The sequence below is a fragment of the Falco rusticolus genome, chromosome 4, assembly GCF_015220075.1.
Source record: "Falco rusticolus isolate bFalRus1 chromosome 4, bFalRus1.pri, whole genome shotgun sequence".
NCBI classification, from domain to species: Eukaryota; Metazoa; Chordata; class Aves; order Falconiformes; family Falconidae; genus Falco; species Falco rusticolus.
Genome location: NC_051190.1, coordinates 60,604,450 through 60,628,203, shown reverse-complemented (window position 1 = coordinate 60,628,203; position 23,754 = coordinate 60,604,450). Strand labels below are relative to the sequence as shown.

Here is a 23,754-nt window from a genome sequence, read left to right as displayed (position 1 = left end):
CACCGGCCAGGGCTCTGTTCCTAGAGCATAAAGCAGGGGACATCAAAATGGGGAGGGGGTTGTGCTCGACACCCACCATGTCAGTCTGATGGCCCCAGCCCCTTTGAGAAAGCAGGAATGAAATCTTAAAAAAAACCAAAGCACCCTGTGTCAGTGCACTTTGCAGGATGCTATAAGTTGGTGCCAAGGGTAGAAGTGCCCCCTTGGTGTACTGGGAGGGGTGGGTGTGTGTGTGTGCGGTGAGCTGGCAGGAGGGCACACAAGGGCTGGCAGGAACCCTTGCTCAGCAAACACTTTTCTGGCCCCCAGCTGCCTTTGAGAGCCACACAGCGCCGGCCTGCGGGACTCCCTCCGGCTCTGCGCAGCATCAGGAAGGATCTCCTCTTGGGTTGGGTTTTTAATGAATTTCACTGTCCTCTGTGTAGTAAATGTAATGTCTGTATCTGTGCACATTCACTCCAAGCAGCCACATTAAATAATCTTATTAGTTCCTGGAGCAGTCAGAGAACAACAGTGTCTATTCAGTGCTATCATTCTTGTGTTGTGTCAGCAAAAAGTTTTAAATGCAAGTGTATCCTTTTGTTTAGTTGTTCCAGTAACTTCATGCTGCTATTGATCATGTAGTTTATTTCTAGATTTATTTTTCTTGCTAGATTCATATGCAGAGTAGTTACAAAACCCTGATCCTGTGCTCATCAAAGTAATAGCAAAAACTAAGTGGTGTTGAGTATGGCCTTACAGTAAGACATTTAAAAACTGTTTGACATGTTTTAGCTATGATAATGAATTAACTATGATAATGATTTTTACATGGGTGTTACAATTTTAAGGCAGTTACCAAGTCACCTCTCATTTCCCTGACAGACAGCTTAGGACAAGCTTTAGTTTTAAATGAGAAGTTGAGAAGTGATTTATTTCGACTCCATGTGTGCTTCCATGATTTAAATAAATGCAGAAAATGGTATTGGATTGGTTTTGTAGATAACAATGCTTGCTGGATTTTTGACAGACTGTTTTTCTGAGGCTGATTTCTGCTGAGAATTTCAACATTCTTGTATTTACAAGTTTTATCCTTTGTTACTAGGGAAGATAAGCTGATTTAGATTTAGTCTACTTGATATTCCTTTCTCACCCCAAACTCACAGTAACTCTGAGCTGATCAGGTTTTTTTCTTTTTGTGTGAACTAGAGAAAAATTGAGAATTTTCTCATTTCTTGTCTTTCCTGCAGGCTTATTGTAGTGACTAAAAGTTTGATGTATTGCAAGACATTTTTATTGAGTGTTTCTGGCACAAAAAAGAGAAAAAATGGGATTATGAGTCTTCCTACTTTCATTTTTCTGAACTGAGAAGCTAGGATAGGGTAGATAATAGTTTGATTTTTAGATATTAATCCAGCCAGCAGCTGCTTAGGGTTTGCTGACCATCCATTTTCTTGTGTTTGAACTAGCTGGAACGAGATGAGTCAAAGGGAAGGCGAATATGAATTTTAAAATCCTTTTAAAGTATTGATTTCCGAATTCTAAAACCCAGCAAAAAGATTCGATTTAGTAAAGCTGAACCAACGGTTTATTCTCTCGCATTCAAAAGCTGGGATTATAATTGATGAGCACACACTCTGGCCTGAGCTGGCTGCGGAGGTTATCTCCCCAAGTCCTTTCCTTGCCCCCGCTACCCTATTGTCTGAGGGTCTTGTGAGTCAGCTCCTGAGCAGATGCAGTTTATACCGTGACATTTTAAGGCAAAACAAAAGATTCCTTAATTCGCCTTCTGACTCATCGTGATCAAATGATTTTGGCTAATCTGAACCCTTGCTGAGGTTTTGCTTATCTGCTGTGTGGATTTAACAATCATAATGAAGTTGTGAGGTTAGCTCCTCTCTGAAAGGATTTTATGAAAGAAAATACTGGCCCATATTCATGTTAAAATGGATTCAATCTGCTTATTTTTGAGTCCTTATGCAAAGTCTGAGAAAATTCTGTTGTTCAGTTGTGCTGATACAAGTCTAGACCAGACTATTTCTGACATGCTCTTGGTGAACAAGGGGATATTTCTTTCACTGAGGATCCAGCTTCTCCCATGAAAATAAAACTTAACATACTGTGTGTCATCCAGTGATTGAAAAAATATGTAGTATAAAAGAGACATTACTGGTGGGATTTTTTTTAATGGTTAAGAGAGCAAAAAGTGGGATTAGAAATAGGTGGTATTCTGGAGAAAAAATCAGGACTTACAAATTCAGTTGTTTTCCTGTTTTAAGTTTGAATTGATCATATAGATGGTCTTTGAGATTTGGGTGAGATAGATTATCATCTCTAGGAAAAGGGGGGGGAAATGCAGGCCAGTAAAGCCTAAAAATTAGGGTTTGCTTTGTGCACTGTTTTGCTGTCCACAAGGCTGCCTCAGTTCTCAGCAGCAATAATGCTAACCAAGTAAATCTGAAATGTTGCTATTTCAGTTTCTGATGGAAGCTCTTAGTGTCCATGTAAACATATCATATGTTATAAGGCCGGTTTTTCAAATGAGCTGCATTTATGTATTGTAACTTTTATGTAATGAGTTACCCTGGAAACACAATTAGGCAAATAGTGCTCATTCTTGCAGCCTTTCCCAGCAGATAATTAATCACAGTGAGAGCTGGGCCCCCAGCTACATGCAAAAGTGTATAGGGAATGTGTAAGACAGTTTTTTATGGTCCAGCCTGTGATGCTTAGCGAACTCTCACGATTTAGAACAAGCTGTATAAAACAGTGTTTATTTCCTTCGCAAAACACATTTTTGATTTATAAAGCTTTAAAGCTTTTGACACATTATTGACACTGTGGAGTCATCGATTACTGGTTCATCAAATGAGGATAAAAATGTAGCATGTTCTACAAGCTTCTGTTGTGAAATGAATTAGTGACCACGGGGAAGGTGTTGGTTGCCTGGTGTATGCTGTATGGACTGCATTTTCAGATGGTTTCCTTCATGGCATCTAGAGATTTCAAACAAAAAGAAAACAAGTTATTAATGTAATTTCGTTGGCTTCTTTCTTTTTTATATAGTTTAGTGGTCAGGGATTACTCTAAAAGAGGCATATTTCATGAGTTATTTGCTGTTCTGGGATTTTATTGGAAAAGAATTGGGACTAAGAAAGTGTGGTTGTAAACAATCCTAATTATCCAGGGTTTGGGGCAAATGAATTGTGAAGACAGACTGATCAGACATGGGCTATTCCTTGGGAAAGGGAACACGAAGGGGGGTCCCCATAGAGTATTAGAAGACCTTGAAAGGAATGTATTGATGTCAGTAAGCAGCTTGAGATAGTCACTAATTTGAAAACAAGAAGTCATTGACTGAAACTAAGGAGGAGACAAGCAGATAAGGAATTTGGGCGGCATTTTTTCACACAATGGGTAGGTTAGAATATGGAAAAGTGAAAAAGCTGGTCATAGAAGTACTGTGCTATCGGTTTGAGAAGCAGCTAGACAAATGTTTGGAAAAGGAGGTTTATATACAGAGCAAAGAACTACTTTTTTTGTAGCTAATCTCATGCAGCAGTCCATAGAAGGATTTGAAGTATTTAATTGACCAGATGGTAGTCTTCTGGCTGTAAAGGCTACAATGTATGTATGACCTAACTGAAGTGTAATTATTCCACAGCTTCTATAGCTGGACCAGTTTAATCACTTTTAAGGATAAACTTCATTAAAGAATGAATTCATCTTTTGTTTAGGTCACTGCATGTACTGTCTTGTGAAAGCATTGCCACCTACGTGCAACGTAAAATGAAAGTACTGTAAAATGTAGTTCTTACCATTTAATAGATTCATGTGAGTGAGCTACTTCTGTGTCCCCGCTGAAGAAAATTCACATTTTCCAAAGGGGACTCCAAGAATTTTTAGGGCCAGCTGAGGCACGTTTTCAGAAATGTCATCTTTGCAAGCAGCATCTTAACTTTATTCATGTTTGATTCAGCATGTGGAGATGAACTGCCTTTTAGGTAATTTGCCAGTAGTTTCTGGAAGAGGTAGTAAAAGAAGGAAATTGTGTAGAACTCTTATGGGAGCTGATACTGGGGAACACCTTTAAGTAGGCAGTAGCAGCACATCCACAATTCTTGCTACATGTAGAGTTTGTATGTTGTGTGTATGTGTGTGTGTGCACGCCTGTGTAAGTTGAATTTAGATGTGTGCACTGGTATTTTCTAGAGTGACAACAGGTGATTATGGGGTATCTTAGCCTATATAGAATATAACTCATTAACTTCGATTTCTTGCATGTAGTAATTTAGGCATATTCTTTTTACTTTTAACTTGGGGGAGGATGGAGGAAATCCAGATGTAAAAGAGAAACAGTTTCTATACTGTATGGAATGTGATGTGACATATTCTCATGCACAGTGGAAGTGAGCAAGGACTGGTCCTCAAATTAGCATCCATTTGCATTCAGTTACAGTGAGTGGTTTCTGCATGTTTTTTCTCCATTGACAAAGGATATTAGCTTAAAAGCTGAAATGGCAGTAGTGAATTTCTATCCCTGCAAGACTGTTAAAATTAGTGTAACCTTAGAAGCATTATTTTCCTTTGGAATTTTTTTTTAAATAGGCTGTATTCCATCTTCCATATCACCTTCCTTAGGATTGTGTACTGACAAAGCGGTATCACTTACATTTATAAATCTATGACATGCATTTTTCAAGTATTAATGTAAAATGTGTAAACAATAACACACAATGTATACTCTGTGTGTGTATGACTGTCACAATAATTTTCATTGCTTCACTTTCATTACTGTAAGTACTCCCTTCTTCATAGATATGCTTGCTTTGCCCATTGAGTTCTTTTGTTTTGTTTTAATAAAGTAGTGAATTTTTAATTAGGGTCATTGTTAGGTGTATAAAAGCACTTACGTATTTTGTCTGAAATTACAGACAGTTCACTGATTCAGGTATGCATTGGGTCAGTCCCTAACTGCATACACACATGCACACAAATTTGTTCATCTCAGAGAGACAATAAGCTTTTAATGAAAATGCCAGCCTGAATACATTTCTCTTTTTTGTTATCTTTAAAAGTGTGTCCCTCACTAGGTTTTTGCTGACGCTTCTCTCTTTCCATGAAAAGCATCAAATGATCCTCCTGGCCAATAGCAGAACTCCAGCAGCTAGAGCAGCAGACATCTGGATAACTACAAATGAAAATCGCTTTTATTTTTGTAGGTTTTAGCTGTTGTTGAGCTCCCTTTTTTAACTCTAATATTTACAAGTGTTTTTATTTATTGGGCATTCAGACAATGTAAGTTGAAGGAAGAAAATACTCATTTCTTTGCAGCAGAGCACTGTATAAACAGCGGTTACTCTTACAGCACGTTTTTCACTTCCATGGCCTTCCCTACACAATACTGCAACTGGTTTATCTTTTCACTGTGGTTGCACATAGCTTTTTCTTTTGTCTTTTCCATCAAAATTGGCAAACTGGGCAGGTGAGGGAAGAGGGGAAGGCAACAGACACAAAACACAGATCTCAAACACCATTGGATTTGGCAGATTCTAGCGTTCGTGAGCCCGAAACTGCAGAGCAAAAACTCCGCTTTTTTCAGCCCAGGTTCATTCCAGCTAACTTCAGCCATATAAACCATCTAGCATTGAGCATCTCTCCTAACCTAGTTGTCCAGGTCTCCTCAGTCATCAATGGAGAATGATACGCACCTCTGGAGGGTAATTCTCAGGCAAATGAATTGCCCATCAGAGCTTCCCCTCTCTCTCAGCTGTTGGGAGAGAAGATGACTAACTCCGATTCGAACTTCAAGGATGGCTGGAGTAGATGAGATGAGGCTGGGCCTTTGAGACTGAGCTAGTTAGTAAATATTACCGGTATGCCATTAAAACTAATGGTCAGTGAAGAAGTGGTGTTACACTCCCCCTAGTTATGACCCTTTCTTCTTTAATCAGATTGAGTTTGCCCCTCATATGGTGTGATTAAATGTTTTGCTGCAACATTAAGTACTCAATGGGGCTAACACTTGCTGGAGCAGCTACCCGGGCCGTCCTTTAGAAGTTGCCAGTGGGAAGCTGGAGTCATCTAGGGCTTTAGGAGCACTGCAGATCTAATGGATATCTGTGCTACATCCAGCTAGCTTGGGCACTGGAAGCAGCATAGCTACGACAGCATAATAGTCCATGAGTGCTGATTTACCCTCCTAACTCCCCAGGGAGCCTGCTCCTGTTTCTATAGACTGTCACAGCCAGCAGGATAGGTGGGCCCTTTTTGTGTGTTAAGCTCCTGGCAGACCTGGATCTAGTCATCGCCTGTCCTTCTCCAGCCGGAGCCTTCTGTCCTTGGATCTCCACAGCTCAGTTGTCTACCTCCTTTCTAAGGCAAAGCTGAGCATGGAAAAGGGCCAGAAAATGTTGTACTAAACCCAAGAAAGCTTATTTGTCAGAGGCTTTACATGGGGAGGGAAGAAAGGCAGCATAAAGCCGCTGTGCGGAGTTTGCTTTGACCATGAAGCACTGCTTTTAGGCACGAGTCATGCAGTCATCACCCAAACATGAATAACACTTGTAGTCTTCCTAAACACAGACGCGCTGTGATGAGACAGCTCATTGTCCTTGCTGACACTGTGGTTTATGCCCTTAGTTTTTTTCACATGTATTTTTGCTGGTTCGTAATATTACAAGTGATTCGTCCACAGCACTCCCAACTGCCTGCGAATCCTGCACCATGTATGACTCTGAGACTAAAGGGCTGCCGATCAGCAGCATCTTGCAAATAATAATTGGATCTTTTTCAGCTTGTAGCAACGGGAGTGGAAAGAACTGTATTCGGGACTCTTCCTTCGAGATTTTAACAAGCCAGTTTTTAATCTGACCTAACAAGTCCCTTTGCCCTTCAAGGCCTAATTCAAAAATGTATACAATATAATAAATATAAAAAGATGCATCAAGCAGGTAATATCTGAATGAATAGAATGAAACTGAATACTTACTGCTGCAAAAAGAGGCACTTGACAGGTCACTTCTGTATTCCCCTTAGTACTCCATTTTTTTTCTGTTGGGATAAATGTTATTCCCATATAGATCATCGTCATCTCCTTAAGGAGAAAAGCTAACAGTGCTAATAATCCCACATTTACAACTGCTCGGCATGACTCCTACATCATATATCCAGCTTTGTGATCACTTTATGATCGAGGGGAACAGAAAGAGGGCTAAGGAAGGTGCGAAGGGTACTGGGGAGAAACAAAATAAGAGTATCTATCTAGGTCCTCGCCTCTCTAGTGTCCAAATACCTTGTAATCGTTAGTGGATTTGCCTTCATAACAGCTTACTAGGTAGGAAAAAATGGTGTGTTTTATAAATGACGGTGTGAAACGTAGGGTGAATTTAATGATTTAACCGAAGTGGTGCAGGAAGTCAGAGTCTCAGTCTGAAAGAGAATCTAAATTTGTCTAAACATAGCCCTCTAATGACCAAGCCATCCTTCAGAACTCACAGTAACAAATTCATAGCTGTTCTGCAGAGTTATAATCATATCTTTTTGAGCATATATGTCAGTAGATTTGAAAGTTGTTCCCAACTAGAAAAATCCTTTTTAATTTAATATTTATGAGTGATATGTATTTGTGAAACATTCACAAAGAAAACTCTTCAGTTTGGGTTATTCAAAAAGAAACCCCCCACAAATAACTTCTTTGATGAAGTATTTAAGAATCATTTTATTTTTATAAATATACAGAAAATTCAGAGCATCTAGCATCTAAAATATTCCTTTTAATACAGTGCTTTAATATAAAATTCTATCAGTCTCACAGAATCTACACTGCAATTTTCATTAGTAATGAATAAAATAGGACTTTTGATTTTGCTTTCAATGCAAGTATGTTCAAGCCTATTACATAAAAAATAAAATTTCAGTGCTTACTTTAATTAAGCCAAAATTTTCGTACATTTACGTAACAAATGCTGATTGTTATTATAACTGAAAATAAAAACCCCAGCACGTATTCAGGTGCAGAAGCTCTGTAGTTTGCTGAATCTGAAACCCACTTCTTAATGATATGCCTTCATTTTTTCTTCCCAGCTGATATATTAAAAGATGTTACACCTCTCGACAAACTTTGTCTGTCATATTCCTGTACCATCACAGTGACAGCAGCGCTGCTACAATCTGGAAGGGATTATCCTCCACAGGGTGTTTCTCATGTGTCTTGTGCTTATCAAAATAGGTCCCCTGCCATGTTTAGGGGGATGAGAAGAGACAGAAGTTTCCATTATTATAGTCATAAAACTAACATTAGGTAATTCATGATGGTTTTAAATAGTGCGAGCTGCTGGTCACCTCATGGAGCCTATTGCAGAATTTGGCTAGCTTGTTATTTATTGCAAGAGGAAGAGGGAATTCAACTTTTACCTATGTTTTTATGACATGCTGGATACTCCACTTATGCGACTATCTAAGGGCAAACACTTTAACCCCTTGAGATCTGCTAATCAGGAGCACCAGCTGTTAAGTGCCAGCGTGCATCCTGCATTGGTGCCTGCGGGGAGAGAAAGGGTTGCAAAGGATATGACCCTAAACTTCAGAAACCACTTCTCTCCTTGGGGGCAAAATATAATTCAGCTTGCGTCTTCTCTTGTTTTCTTTTAGTTTATCCAGTTAATGTTCCTGATGTGGGTTGCTGTGCACTTACTGTGAATGCTTCAAGCCTTTAGGAATATGATAGTTAATTACTGAAGTTAAAATCTGGCTTGCAGTGGTGTGGAAGTGCTTTTGGAGGTATTTACTCAGCTAGCTCACTGAGCTGCTGAGGGCAGGGGGAAGGCTAGTAGTATCTAGCTCACAGTGAATTCTGCAAATGCATGTTCTGGTTAAAAAAAACACCACCGCACATTGCACAGTCATTTTTCACAATACTGCTGGTACAACATTAGCTCAGTCTCACACTAGGCTACATTCGTACATTCATTTAAAACAAGCAATGAAATCCATTGTGAAAAAGGAACCTGTCACAAGCACGAGCCAAATTTATTCCCTGCAGAGTAAAATACAGTCAAAAGGTGAAAAGGCAGTTCTTTATTCTTTAAATGCTTCCTCTTTTATCCCCCTCTTCATTTTCAGTAACCAGTAGCACTGTTAAGCAGACAGATAACGTACGTACTGGTGGGGAGAAAAGATAGAAAATATTGCCTTTTTGACATATTTTGTGTTCTTTTTTCCAATTGTCAGTGTTCTCCAGCCTAGTATTTTTAACGTTTCCCCTAGATTATTTGTTGTATGACAATAAATGTATGTGTCCATCTATTTACTGGACTTCATAGTTTAGTAGCCTGAGCAAAACCACTTCCAATTATGGGATATCCTTAGAATCAGTGGATCAAGTTCTTCCAGCTTTTACTCTAAACCACTGCATCAAATTTAGTTTGTATGTGGGCTTTGCAGATACGCAATGCTTAAAATACCTTAGCAGCATGTGAATATTTTGCAGCCATCTCAGTAAGAGCATGATTTGACCCTAATGTCCTTAGCTGCAATATCCCTCTCTCCCAATGTCATGTAGTATATGCTGTATTTTTTGTCACTTGAAATGGCTCCAAATCATAAATAAAGCATTATTGGGTACTATAGAATGTTATGGCATACTGTTGTATGCTCAGATTAAAGAGAAAGCCTCAGTGTGGTGAAGAACATGTTGAGTTTGTGTCAGATTTCAACCAAATAATTCCAGAGTTGAAAACTCATGCTGCAAGTAGACACTGAGCTCCTCTCACCTGTGAAGGCAGGTTGGGTTCAGACCCCTCTTTGTGCCTTGAGAATCTCTTCCTTTGTCTGTCTGTATCACCGGAGAACTTTCTACTATCGCACACATCAGTGGAAGTGAGCTGAATTTACATAATATAACAGCAATCTAGCATAAGTTTGAATAGAAAAAAAGCCCTCATCACAAAATGAGATTTAATAGTGGACTAGCAATATATATTTAAACTCATTTGTTTTAGGCACAATAAGGGAGTAGATGCAGAATAAGTAGCAAAAGGGGGGTTGTTTATGTAGAGAGAAAACAAGTCATGCTGGCTTTATCCTGTGCCATTGATTTCATCCCTTTTCCTGTGAATTTTCTTGTTCAAGATATTTTTCTTCCAAAACAGCTGCCTATCTTTGCAGCACTGAGTTTTGTTGGTCAGCCTCTCTAGGCACTTAGGTAGTTCCCATCACCATAGTATCAGAGGCATTCAAAAATGGAAAAAAGGGGGTAGCAAACTAATCTCTGCCTCTGACCCTCTGGCCTCTCAACAAGACACGTGATTTGGGCAAAATCATACTCACTCTCCTTTTCCGTTTAATTACCTATGGCTGTGGACATCAGAAGTGCTTGTGGGTGACATGCTGGGGGTCATGGTTGGGGGACAGCAATCAGTAAGAACTGATGTTTCAAGGACTTCCACTGGCAAAACACTTCAAAACAAGCTTTCCCTTAATCACATTGGCCCACTAGAACTGTTCCTATGTTCCAGGGAAAGCATATGCTTTGGTGTTTCACAAAATCAGGATTTCATAACCAGGCATCGTTCGTACTATTAGGCATGTCATTCCATTAATGATGATGAAAAAGCAAGCATCAGTTCACTAGTAAATGCCCGCAATCTGCATCACAGAAATGGAGGAATTAATTCTTTCAAAGGTAAGCTCAGAAGCCTGTCTGGCCATTAAAGTGTTATTAGGTCTTGTCATGAACCTTTTCCCTTTTTGACCTGAGGCTAAAGTGTTTTCAAATAAAGACTGTCCCTCACTGCAGGGGGGATGTACTCATTTGCAACCACAGGGAAGCCCACATGGCACTCAAGCCTGCCAGCTCCACTGGGGGATCTCCAGGTTCATCCTCGCAGCACACCTTGGAGGCCAGCTCAGGACTGTGGTTAACCTCATCCATGGCTGTTGGTGTCTTAAATTTTTCTCGTATCTTAATTTCTGAAGGAGAGAATGCCTCTTACACTGAGCCAGGATGCTACTGGGACATTCAAATTCCTGGTAATCTAATGAGGCCACAAGTAAGGCTGTTAAGTGTATACAGTACTCACACAGCTCTGCTCCCATGGACATCTGTGGTGGAACAGGAAAACCCCACCTAATGGCAAATGCATGTGTGATACTAAGCACTGAAATGAGCTACCATGTTACACAAGTGCTAGGGTTTACAAAGAGTTTACCTTTACTGATGCTTTCCAGATGATCTGCCACTGCAAAACCTGCAACAGACTTAAGGTGTAATTACTGTCCCTGTTAGCAGACTTTACAGCATATATGAGTATGTATTGCTTTACTCTGTTGTAAGATCTGAGGGTTTTTATTTTAAAATAAAACTTTCTATTTTTTCCAAAGCTCATCCCAGTAAATTCCTGTACAGTTCAGGGGGGCAGTGGAGGAAGAAAAAGCCATACAATGCCCCAACCCATGGTAATCATCAAAAATATCTGTCAGATACTTCTTTTAAATTGTCACTGTTATATTTACTGAATGAATTCATTCAATTTCTGATGCAGCTGAAGAACATATTTTCATCGATATGAACAATGTATTGCAAATCAGTTATTCTTGTAGAGCTGATGTTATTCTAAAATATCTTCTCATATCTTATATCAAAGGACACCAAATTAAATCGTTCACTATTAGTTGCTTTTCTGGATTTTTTTATAAGATGATGCTGAGTTATCAAGCTGAGTTGGGTAAATGAGGAGGTGTATGATGTTTACATTGACATAAACGTAATTACAGTTAGACTCAAGCCCTTAAATTGCAAAAGTTGTAGGAAGAGTGGTAAGCATTGGGCCAAATCTTGTCCTGGGAGCTAAACAAGTGTATGTTCTACATGTGTACAAGTTAGCTATTGCAGCAGCAGTGCTTTAGGTGCGTGGCCTACAAGTTAGGAACCAAGACCCGTGTGAATAGTTGGGGAGATTTAAATACCTCAAGAAGGAAGTTCCAAATTGGCACAGGCTGGGCCAGGAGATTCCTAGGGCCAGGCAATGGGAAACAGCTGTCAAAGTTCTTATTGAAGGGCCACGGTTTTTTTTGGAGCACACCATTGTGTATCCTTTAAAACAGAGCAGATTTCAGAATTTTAGCTGATCCCTGTCCTTGATAAACCATCTAATGATGAAAGTGTATGTACAACAAAGGAGGGACCTGAGGTGTGCATCTTTCTAAGCTTCAGAAGCTGTGGACCCACATCTGCCCTCGGAGAACGCATGGACTACCAGGGCAGTAGGGTATAGGGGAACAGAGATGGGGCACTTGCACTTGGGCTGGCATGACCCTCTGCCCATCTGCCCGATGCTTTGGCACTGTGTGATGTTCTTGAAAGATGCAGAAAGGGAAGGATGCGAAGGAGCCAAACTCTGTAGCTGGAGTGTAGCTCCAAGGATTTCCAGTCAGTTTTCTACTCATGAACTTCATACAGGAGGGACCAAAATCCGAATTTCCTCTCAATGCCTTCAAAAACAGGTTTCAAGTTAGGCAGTTGAGGAAAATGAGGAGGGTTGTTTTGAAATGTCTTAAACCGGAGGAAATCGAGCAGGAAACCAGCATCCCTGATTTCCCCTTTGGTTCTCCAGGGTCTGGGCTATATTAAAAAAGGTGAGAGGCACCAAGGACTTGCTTTGATCTCCACAGATCATGTCTTAAAAGAAAACACTCTCATTTGCACCAAGAAGGGAGCCGGGCCCTGCGGCAGTCAGGCTGTGCATGTCTATTTTCTGCATCCTGGTGCTGCTGATCACTACACAGCAGCGATGTCCAGACAGCCAAAGTATAACCTAAAGAAAATGCCATGGATTTGCTGGCTGAAAGAGTGATCATGCAGCAAGATGGTCTGGCACGTCCTGATCTAGGAAACCACAGACAGGTTTTCTGGATCTCAGCTGCAAATGACAAAAGTTCACCTAAGTCTTGTTTTAACAGCGTAAATCTTTGTGTGGTTCAGGCCCTTGGTTCAGTGCATACTCTTAGAAGTGACAGAAGGGCACTCGGTGGCATTGCCACAACTGGCCCTTAGGTTCTGCAAAATGTATTCTGCTCTAGGTGCAGAGGCATTTTTAAGAATTTGTTTTTCTCTGGCTTTTCTTGAATTAATGTTAATAAAAGCTGCCTCAACCTCTTATTTTTCTATATGAACACAAAAATTGCAGCTGCCTGCCAAGTCTGCTGAGAGATGGATGTAATAATTTTCAATTGTACTGTTAGCCCAAAGGGAACCCGATAGCAAGAGATTGACAGATGCAGCATGGATTATCTTGTGCTCTGAACTCAGCCCAATTTGTGGTTTGTTGCAGGTGCTAAAGAGATTGATATTGCTGCTACCCTGGAGCACTTGAGGGACCAGAGACCAGGCATGGTCCAGACAAAGGTACTGTCAATAAATCCACTGGGATTTTAAATACATTAAAGGTCTTTCACAGTAGTTGTTTTCATGACAGAAGAGAGAGGGTATGACCTAATTTAACGCAGGTCGCTTGCTGATTACTCTGTTTGGCTCCCTACCAACTGAGGTTTATTTATGCTGAAGATTTATCTAGGCTACTTTCTTTGGTGTTTACTGCTCCTTCTTGTAACATCTCCAGCATCTATCTTGATTACCATATATGAAAGGCAGTCAAGACAACAATCTATAGCCTACTAAAGAAAATGTGCATTTGAAAGAACGTTCTTGCTTTCATCCTGAAATATGGATTATTTTCTTAGAGTATCTGTTCATAACTGTGAATGCAGTATTTTTTTAAAAGCTTCAAGTTATTAAAGAGAATGTAACTGCTGATTTGATTTTTTTTGTGGAAAAAAATATTTACAATTAAAGGAAATAGGGTTTTATAGGAAGTTGTGTCATTTTTAGTATCTTTGAACAGAAGAGCTTACATCTTGCATAAATCCATGTCCTTTATGGGTGTAGCATGGTAATTATACTTGTACCCTTTGGTAAGGTGATTATCTTGCTCTATATTTCCGGACAGTTGTAATAGTTTTGACACGATGTAAAACTTTTAAAGATAGCTGATGGTGTGATTGTAGTCCCTTAAATTAGAAATGAAACTTTCTATTATTAACAATTTCAGTGATGTATGGAATTATATTTGGGGCTATTTGCTGCAAGTTAAGAGCTGCAAGCATGACAATAGAGAAAATCGTTCATGGCATGGAGACCAAATAAATCTGTATATGACGATGTAAGTATCGAATGAGAGTTACAGCCCCAAACTGAGTCGCAAGGGCAATGTGGCAGCACTCTGTCTTGGCCAGGCTGAAACTGATAGGAGAGTCTGCAGCGTTTATGGAGTTGAAATTGCTGAGGGACGAAGGTGAAATAAATGTGTGTTGCAGGAATCATTGGTTCATAACTTTTCTTGAATGTCTTCATAATCATTTTATCTTTCCACTAATACTAGGAGAAGTGGTGCTGGAGAACAGTTGGGAGGACATTTAGTTATTATTTCAAATAGACTAAGTGCATGAAAAATAAAGATGAGCCAGTCAAAGCTAACTAATCTTTATCTCTATGCAGGACATAGCACTGCACAAATCTTTCTTCTGCTTTGATTATTCAGACTGGAAGAAAAATGCATATAGCACACAGTACCCAATGTCACATATATTTACTCTGAGGGAACATGCAAGTCCTGTAAATGCATACAAAATACGTGGCAGCTCTGCAAAAATATAGAGCTCAGATTCCAGTTTCCCTCTAAGGGCAGAGAAATTACAGCTTGTTGCCTTCAACAAAGGAAAAAACATAGCTCCAGAACCAAAGAATGAGTTTATGTGAACAACTTTTCTTACTTAACTCAGAAATAGTTACTTAAGTCCCATGAAAATCTCACTCAAGATGTGTTTTTCCCCTTCGGCCATTTATCTGGAAGAGCTCCAGAAAAGAAATGTATCCTGTGTTTTCATCCAGGATGAAAAATTTTCTCAGGATATTGCTTATCTCTCCTCTTGCTCCTTCTTCCATCATTGTCATTTTCTCAAAACCACCCAAATCACTTATTCAAGCTAATGTGTTGCAAATTATAAATATCTGGTTACATGCTAGCAATGCAGAATCCCCAGAGAATTTTTCTGATGGATTTAAACAAACCCCTGTGCTCTCCCAACTGAATACAAATGAGGAATATTAGACTCTTGGAGTAATTTAAAACGATGGATTAAAAGTCAGGTTAGAAATGCCAATTACAGAATATCCCTAGGCAAAATAAACACCAACTTACTTCAGCAATGTTATTGTGTTTCCAGCAGGCAGCGCTCCACATTTTCAATAGGCATGTGAAAGATTTGTTTGCAACATTTTGTCTTCTGGAAGGGATCTTTAATTCAAAGGCACTGTATATAATAAATGGTAATGAAATTATCATAACGACATTCTACATTTCTGAGAAGCATAATAAGAGGGCTTGTGGTTTTGTGGGGTTTTTTTGCAGGGGAATCATAAAATAGAATTGATATGCCACATGTGAGAGGAAAAAGTAATGAAGGCAGAAGTGCATTCTGTGTGATGGGAGGAATATATATTTCCTTTTTTTCTCTCTTCTCCTTTATCTTTCCTCTTGTAATCTGTAATAATTAGCTAAGGTTCTTTCATGTATGCTACGTGTACTCTGTTTGTTTTCTTAGGAATTTTTATTTGTAAACTTAATGAAACATAGCTTATTATTTTTTATTAAATATATTCTTGTCACCTCTGTGTTATATATGGACTGAGTCCACAAAATGCCTGTCCGGCTCTGTTTTCTAGGCAAAGCTAGACGTTAAAATTCATCTCCAGTCAGTCTTGTATAGGCAAATATCATATGTGAATGACAGCGTGGCTGTACAAAACAACAAACTGAGCTCCTTGAAAAATATCTGAAATTAATTTGCTTTAACTGTGGTTGTTCTCATGGAAGAGTGCAGAAGGTGTGTCAAGGCTTTTCTTTGGAGGGTGGTGATACACATCGGTGGAAGCTGCACTATCTGTGTTTCACCTGTGCATATTATGCAGAAGGAAGGAAAGGGAAGAGCTGCACCATCGCAGAAGGACCATGTCCTCACGTATCTCATGTGTCTGCTCTGCTGTCCCCTTTACTGCAGTGTTTGGCAGTCAGTGTTGAGCTTTGGCTGTAAAGATTATGCTTTGTAAGTTGTTTTGCCTCAGTAATTTAAGATCACACCTAACTTTCGCTGGTGGGATCCACCAAACTTGCCTCAAAATCCATACTGAACTTTGGAATTCATCTTGATCAGTCTTTCAGTCTTCCAGGGGAGACAGACTTTTTCTCAGGCAATGCAGTGATACCCTGTGCTCACAGGAGGGGTACCCCACCGTGAGGGGCAAAAGCACTCGCAGGTCAGAGGGCTGACAGATCTTCACAATAAGGTGAACACATCTCGGAACAACAAGGTCAAAGGGCAGATTTGCTCAATGAATAACTTCAGAGTAATAGGAGTTGTTTTCGCCAATGGGACTAATATCAATGTATTGTAGTCCCTGATCTTACAAACTTTTCCTGACTATGAAAAAATCAGATGAAGAGCACATTAGGTAGCCTCTTTACCATGGGCAGCACCAGTTTCTTCCGAACTGACGCCCACATCTTGGAAGAGGCGTCTGCACATCTCTGAAACTTGGCTGCATCACCATGTCAACCCCATAGTGCTCAGATCAGCCTCTTCTGCTGTTGTGCTCCCCATGCTCCAAGGACTGGCAGCAGTGGGGACCAACTCTCCCACTCATATCTGAACACCAGCGTCCCGGGAGCATCTGCTTCACCCTGCTGCTACCAGCCCCAGCACAAGGGTCTCCAACCTTCCAAAGAAGCCAAGGTTCTTTTTCCTGGAGGCAAGCACTTCTCATGCGTAAGCCCGAATTTCCTTTTTCCTTCTAAATTCCAAATTTCCAAATTTCCTTCCAAATTTCCAAGTTTTTTGAGCTAGTACAAGCACCTGGTTTGGTTCTGGCACAGCATGTCCAGATGAATGCCCTCTCTGCCTCCCCTGCCCTCCAGCTCCTCTCACACATTCAGTGTACTCCAGTTAAAGTACAACCGATGGTCCCGGGTGGCCACCAGCATTTCCAGTCTTTTCTTTAATTGCAGAGACCTTGTGGAGTGTAGGGAGGCATAGGCAGGCATAGACACCATTTTCTGTGCCTAATGAGGATGAGTCCTACTCTTTAGGGTGAATTGATGTCTGATTAAAAGCTATTGGCTGCAGTCCAGGAAATGTACAAGGATGCTACTTTGACAGCACCAAGCAGACAGCAAAATTCTTGAATGTCAGTGTCTCTGAGAAATTATTCTGAGCTTTGTTCTTCTTTTCTGCTCAGGAACTGTGCCCTTCGTTGCTTCTTTCTGAGGCATCTCCACATGAGAGGTGACTGCAGTGGGGTAAGAGAAGGCAGAGGAGACTGGCACTGAATTGCAGGAATTAGAAGTCAGCTGCCTTTCTGAACTCTGAGTTGCACATTTGTAGTTTGTTCTTTCATCCTTCCTGTAGATTTCTGCAGGAAGGTGAGACACTTGGAAAACAAATGCTGTTTAGTCCAGTAACCACCTTTGGGGGCTGGCTGTGTTCGGCAGCCATCCACCGCTGCTGCTTACATGCCTGCAGCCGTCCCACGCAGCCTCTGGCAGTGCAAACTGAGGGGCTTCAGGTACCTACCAGACCACCAGTTTTCTAACTGGAAACACAGACAGTATCCCAGCAGTGATCTCAGGATGCTTTGCAGGGTGTGTCTCTGACCTTCATTCTCAAAGTCAATTCTTCAGCAGCTCTTGAGCCCAGCTGGCTTAACCCACTGGAGTACTTACAGAAAGTCCAGAAACATCTTCACAGTCCTTGTCTGGTATCCTTGATCTGCCGCTATTCTGAGTAAACTGTCCACATATCTTTTTTCATCTGAAAAGTCATAAATGCCAAATCATCCTGTCAGATATTTCAGTAAGCTAAATTTCTGGGAAAAATTACTTGCCTAGAAAATACAACACCTGTTAACCTTGAGGAAGTAAAACTTGTCATCCTTCCATAGGACTATACTGTTCAGGAGCATGTTAGGGTTGCACTTAGAAGAGGTGGCCATACATGGCTATGTCCTTCCCATTTCTGCCAACCCAGCACAGAAGCCTGTCAGTAATTTTGGTTTTATGCTTACAGTAAATTAATAGCAGGGAGAAGCTATCCCAGGTATTTCTTAAATAGGAGTGGGCTAAAAATCATTAGGCAATTTGTAGGTACAGAAAGGCTGTTAAAAAGGGAGACTGAGCAAGAGCAATAACAGGCAAACCAAAAAGCAGATACTGTTCTATATAATAGATATAAGGTGAGGAGGTATTTATTCTAACTGATTTCACCTAGAAACAGTCCTGAGAAAAGCCAAAGGCTCTGCTTTGCAGCATCTCACCTATTTCATATCTCAATTATGTTAACGACTTTCCATCTCTGTGTCAGAAGGAAGTGGCTGGCGATCAACTACTCCCAAACCCTTCTGACCACGCAATTGCAATACATCATTGTGTCCCAATAGCTTAGTTTCTGCTACCAACATTTTTCTCCATTAAAATGACTCCGGCTTCAAGATGCTGTCAAACATGTTATATGGCATCAATAATCCCAGAACATTTTGTTCCTTTCCGTTGCAGTCTACAGTTCATCCTGCATATTCATATTTTTAACAATGTCTTGAGGATTCTCGGCTGCAGAATAGTGCGCTTTGGAAAGTGTTTTGTTTTATTATTCAGAGTATGTGTTTGTTCTTTCCGCAGGAGCAGTTTGAGTTTGCTTTGACAGCGGTTGCAGAGGAAGTGAATGCAATACTCAAGGCACTTCCCCAGTGAGCAGCTCAGTCTCCCGAAGGTTCCCGCAGGATCCGTCCCTCATTTTCCTCATCCTCAGTCCCTGTGAATGTTCTTGGAAACCGTGACCTGACCTTAACTGTGTATCTTCTGTTGTAACCACATAGTGATAGGGTCCTTAAAAACTCCTTTAGCTGGTAAAAGTTCAACAGTTAAAAATGTGTATTCTGTTTTTTGGGGTTTTAAACAAATTTTTAAAAGTACATCGAAGCCTCGGATTAAGTGACAGAACAATCCATCAAATGCCTTTCACATCCTCAAAGCCCTGAATGTCAGTCACACTTTGAAAGCACACATTCATGTTCTTAATAGCAAATATACAGTATTGTGGGTAATTAGTGCAGTCAATATAGTCTCAGAAAACAGTGTTCTGTTATATTTCGTAACTTCTCAAAGGCTGAATGAGGCGGGGGGAGCTGAAGAGTATGGTGATTGTTCCTATACAATGCCAAGCTAGAGCATGAAACAGTGCTGAGGGTGTGAGTAAACACAGGTCCAGGCTCAGGCAAAGAGAGCTTGCACCTCCTCATGCTGGGCTTCGGCAAGCAAATGTTTTCTTAACTGTTGTTTACTTTTCAGCTTTGTGCCGTGAATGGAAGAAAATCTGAACTATAGGTAAATAGGCCTGCACAGTTGTTGCAACTGGGGATAACAAGTTGGTCACATTAATGGGAAGCCAGGGGATAAGGAGCACAACTCTGACCGTGTACCTACCACTGACAGTGGAAAGGAGAGCATAGACTCACCTCGGGTGATGGGGAAAGGCCCTGGCAGCAGTCAGGTAAATGTCCAGAGCTGTTACGGAAACAGATTGTTGATGTTACGGGATTACTGAGGAAGAAAATGAGACTTTCCTCTTTATATTTTTGCATTTCCCTCTGTAAAACTGTGCTGTGCCATCCTTTGTAGCCGGGAAAATATATTTCTGTAAAAGCCTGGCTGAAGGAGAAATCTCCAATCTGCGTTTTATGATCCTCATCGAGTTTGTCTGATCCAGACGTTCGTTGCACCTTTCTGCAGAGGCTCTGCTCCCTGCTTGTTCTGAATGATACCTATTTTAATTAACCATTAAGGGATAAAGAAGCACACAGGTTGAATTTCAGAGATTCTTGTGTTCACAAAATCCTAATGCCCACTGTTGCAAAGTAATGCTAAAATATGTCCATAAACAGTTTGGTTTTGCAGTCTTGCTTATGTGAATTCACAGGTTTAGTTGTGGTACTCTTGTGAAGGAATTTCCATTATTGATAAAAAGTACACTGATACGTTTGAATGAAGGGTCTGGGAGTAAAATTCTACAAGTTACCTAAGTGATCTAGGCTTTTAATTTCATTTTCAAAACTGAATATGTGGACGCTTTTTTATGCTATCCTACATCTCCATGATGTAAGAATGTGGGGTGCTTTTTTTCCAAAAATCTTAACAGTGTTGTGGGCTTGAAACCATATTAGGTTAATCATTTGAATTCAGCACTGGGAAGTATGTAGTTTAATTTAATTTGGGAAGGGGAAGCTTTTATAAACTTCTAATCAGTGAAATGTTAGAACAGTATCACAGATTTTTGCTGACACAGAGGTAACAGGCATCTATCGAAATCAACCATGTTGCAATTTTGTGTTGTAGGTGTGGATATTGGTGATTTCTTCTTTTTAGCAATTAAAGAGTTATTTAAAAAAAAAAAAAAAAAAAAAGCAGAACTCCTGTTACTTTTTGCCATACGTTTTTGTATGCTTTACTTGGTATGTGCTGTTGCTTAATTCATGCATTCCGTTACTATAGCAGTACAGAGCAGTTACTACAGATGCCATCATCCTCTTAAGTACACATACTGTACATTAAGCCACATGTTTATTTTATGGCCTAAGCATTTTAGAGCTTTCCTAGCAATAACTAAAAAACTAATGGAGTATAAATGAGAAAATTGCCTTTTTCATTTGATAATTTAGGTTTAGCAGGATTCTTTTATTACTTTAGCTAACACAAAATTGCAGATCCGGGCAGATGAGATCAGTTGAGCAGTATCAGCAAGTGTTTGAAGTAGATTTACTGTGAGCCATGTACTGCAGTTTTCTGAAAATACAGGTAGTTATATCCAACAAACTGTCCAAAGAATCAAAAATTAGGGCATCCTAAGCCAAGCCCTCTGATTACCAGGTAGAATTATTTCCCTGTGCAAGACGCTGTGCCATTACCTGCTGCCAAACGGCTGATGGGTTTTTAGCACAGATTTCTGCCCTGGGATTCATTAGCGTTCGCCTTGTGACTGTCCCTGTGCATACCACAAACAGGGCTGACGAGCCTCTCGTTCGCACTTCAGGAATATTTTTTAATTGTTCTTTTGCAAATATTTGCATTTCATAATAGCAATTTCAGGGTAATCCCTATTAATTCACAAGCAGCTGAGTGTACGACTTAAATATTGCTCTTCATGCTTCGGAGTTTATTTAGCGTAGATTAGAGGGCATTAATCTTCCCCAAGGCTAATGGGGCAGGGATGTATTGTTTTATTCATACTTGTAGACCAGTTTACACAACAGAAAGATGCAGTCTTACTCAGAGGGTTAGAGTATCTCCCACTGAATGTCATTGACAATCCTGTTATTTCAGCCATTTTTTGTACAGTTCTTCCACAAAGAGGTGCCAGGCTTGTTCTGTTGACTGTAAACTATCACACAGAGTATTTCGTCTGTGCAGGTGGTATACTGTTCACACCTCTCAATAAACGCCCTGCTTCTGGGGGTGATAATCTTCTGCAGGGCCTAATAGGGAAATGCAGGTTTCAGTTGCACCAGGGCAATCCGGAGGGGTTTGACAGGCCGTTTCCTGGGAAGATGCCAAAGCCATGGATGAAGCCACAGAGATGGATTTCTCATGCAGGGCAGGTATTTCTTTACCCTTTTCACTGCAGTTAACTTAATCCTGGTGATTTCATGAAGGACGTTGTTCAGGCCAGCCACGGCCACTTGCACTAGACGTGGGTCCTGCTCCATGTTCACTGACAGGTGGAGTTGAGCTTCTTCCTGGAAGCCAGGATCACCTGAGAGCCCAGAGTCAAATGAGACCTACTGTCTTTCCCTGTCCAATATTCTGCTTGATCTTTAGTAAACTCATTGCGATTGAAGCTTGGGACGGTGCCTGATCCATAGCCATAAACAGCATGTGTTTAAAATTGACCATCCTCATGTTCTTGATGAAGACAAATTGAATCTACAAGTGCTTGTGTGGTTGAATCTTTAAATGTCATTTAAAGGGGGGAGCTGCGGGAGGGTGATTTAACTCCAGTGCTCACAGTTTCCTTCCTTGCTGGTCAAAGCCTGCGGCAGAGGAGAAAACTCTCTTTTTCCACAGGCACGGCAGTGTGCACAGCTGCTGGCCACGAGCAGGGCAGTGAGCTGGCCAGACCCCGCGCTGACATAGTCACAGTGCAGATGTGAGGGACGGGGAGGTGGCTGTCAGCAGCACTGATATAGCTCATGGGACTCTCTCCAGCCTTTGCCCCTCCCATGCCGTGGGCTGGAATTTAGGGGGGTGGAGGGGCAGGACAGCACCATTCCCCAAACCCCAGGTCCTTGAGGTTCAGCCCTAGACACAGTGAAGACAGCGTGGGATTTGCTGTTGGCTTCACGTGTTTCAGGTGTGAGCTCCAACCATTGCTGTTGACCACCATCTGGGGGACCTGGTGCAGCCCAGGGAACATCCAGTGGAAGTCCTTGGCAAGTGCAAAGGCCAAGAATGAATTTCAGCAGAAAATCCCATATCCAGATCTCAATCCAGTAGCAAAACAAGCAAGATTATTTTTATAGATGCTACTAAAATCTGAAGTATTTTAAAATATTTTTAAAATCTATGCCAATGACTAAACCTTGTTCCTGTCTCTAGCGTGCATGCAGAACCAATCTCCATCCATCCCCAGGGGAATGACAGCTATAGTACCTGGAAGGAGTTCATGCTTTATTATTCAAGTGGAACATTAATAAAACCCAGCCCACTTCATAATTTCCAGAATAGTAATTAATTAAAAAAACTGTTTATTGGAATAGAAAACAAGTATTTGATTAGCTTTGTTACAGAACAATAGCTCTCCTAATTTTTATTCTGCATATTTTATTCTTTCTTTAGAAAATTCTCTTAAGAAGCAGTTGAGATAATTCGCTTTTTAAAACTGTACAGTTTCTATGGTTTTGCTTTTTAAATGAGAGTACACTTTGTAGATTTGATTATTATATTTTTCTGTTGAGATTACATTGGGCATTACAAAAGCATTTCCCACCACAGTGAAAAGAAAGCTATCCTGTTGGTTTATTGTAATAGAAAAGAAAAAAAAACTAAAACAAAATTGCAGAGCTGTGGCATACTCAATCCAATTAGAGCATGACTCTTTACTACTCTTCATTTACCACATTAGAAATAAAATGAAGTTACACCAGCAAGATTTCATTTGAAGCTGTTCTTGCATGCTGTTTGTACTGTATTTGATGGCATAATATTGTTTTGTTTACAACCTTTTCTTTCTTGTCATTCTATTATATTCTTTATATGTATATAGTTTAAAAAAAAAAAAAAGATTATACAAAGTATTTTGTTCTACCTCTGTAAAAATCATATTTGTGAATAAAGTCACGTTGTCTGTGGAGTACGGTATTGTGAATACAGCATTAACAGCTGGTGCTTTGCTTTTATTTGGGGGGTGGGAGTGGTACCTCCGTCTGTTGCTGGAGAGCTGGATTGTGACTACCCGAGGTGGGCTCAGGGGGCTGACGGAGAGGGCACAGACACCTGCTGACAGCTTAGAGGTGCACGTTTAATCTGCTCAGAGCAGAAGTCATTGCAGCCGCCCCTGGCTGGGCTGTGTGGCTGCGGTGGTGCAGCTTCCAGGATTCTGATCAAGGCAGACTCTTGG

General features: G+C 40.5%; 1 protein-coding gene across 1 annotated transcript in view; it reads left to right on the top strand.

Annotated features, from left to right (window-relative positions):
* PTPRN2 (protein tyrosine phosphatase receptor type N2) overlaps positions 1-23,509 on the top strand; it is a 663,462-nt gene extending 639,953 nt beyond the window's left edge. Inside the window, exons 22-23 of the mRNA XM_037386391.1 lie at positions 13,311-13,384; positions 18,765-23,509. Of these exons, the coding sequence (XP_037242288.1) occupies positions 13,311-13,384; positions 18,765-18,836 (146 nt within the window). The 3' untranslated portion in view covers positions 18,837-23,509. The remainder of the gene's footprint in view (positions 1-13,310; positions 13,385-18,764) is intronic.
* The last annotated feature ends 245 nt before the right edge of the window (positions 23,510-23,754 follow it).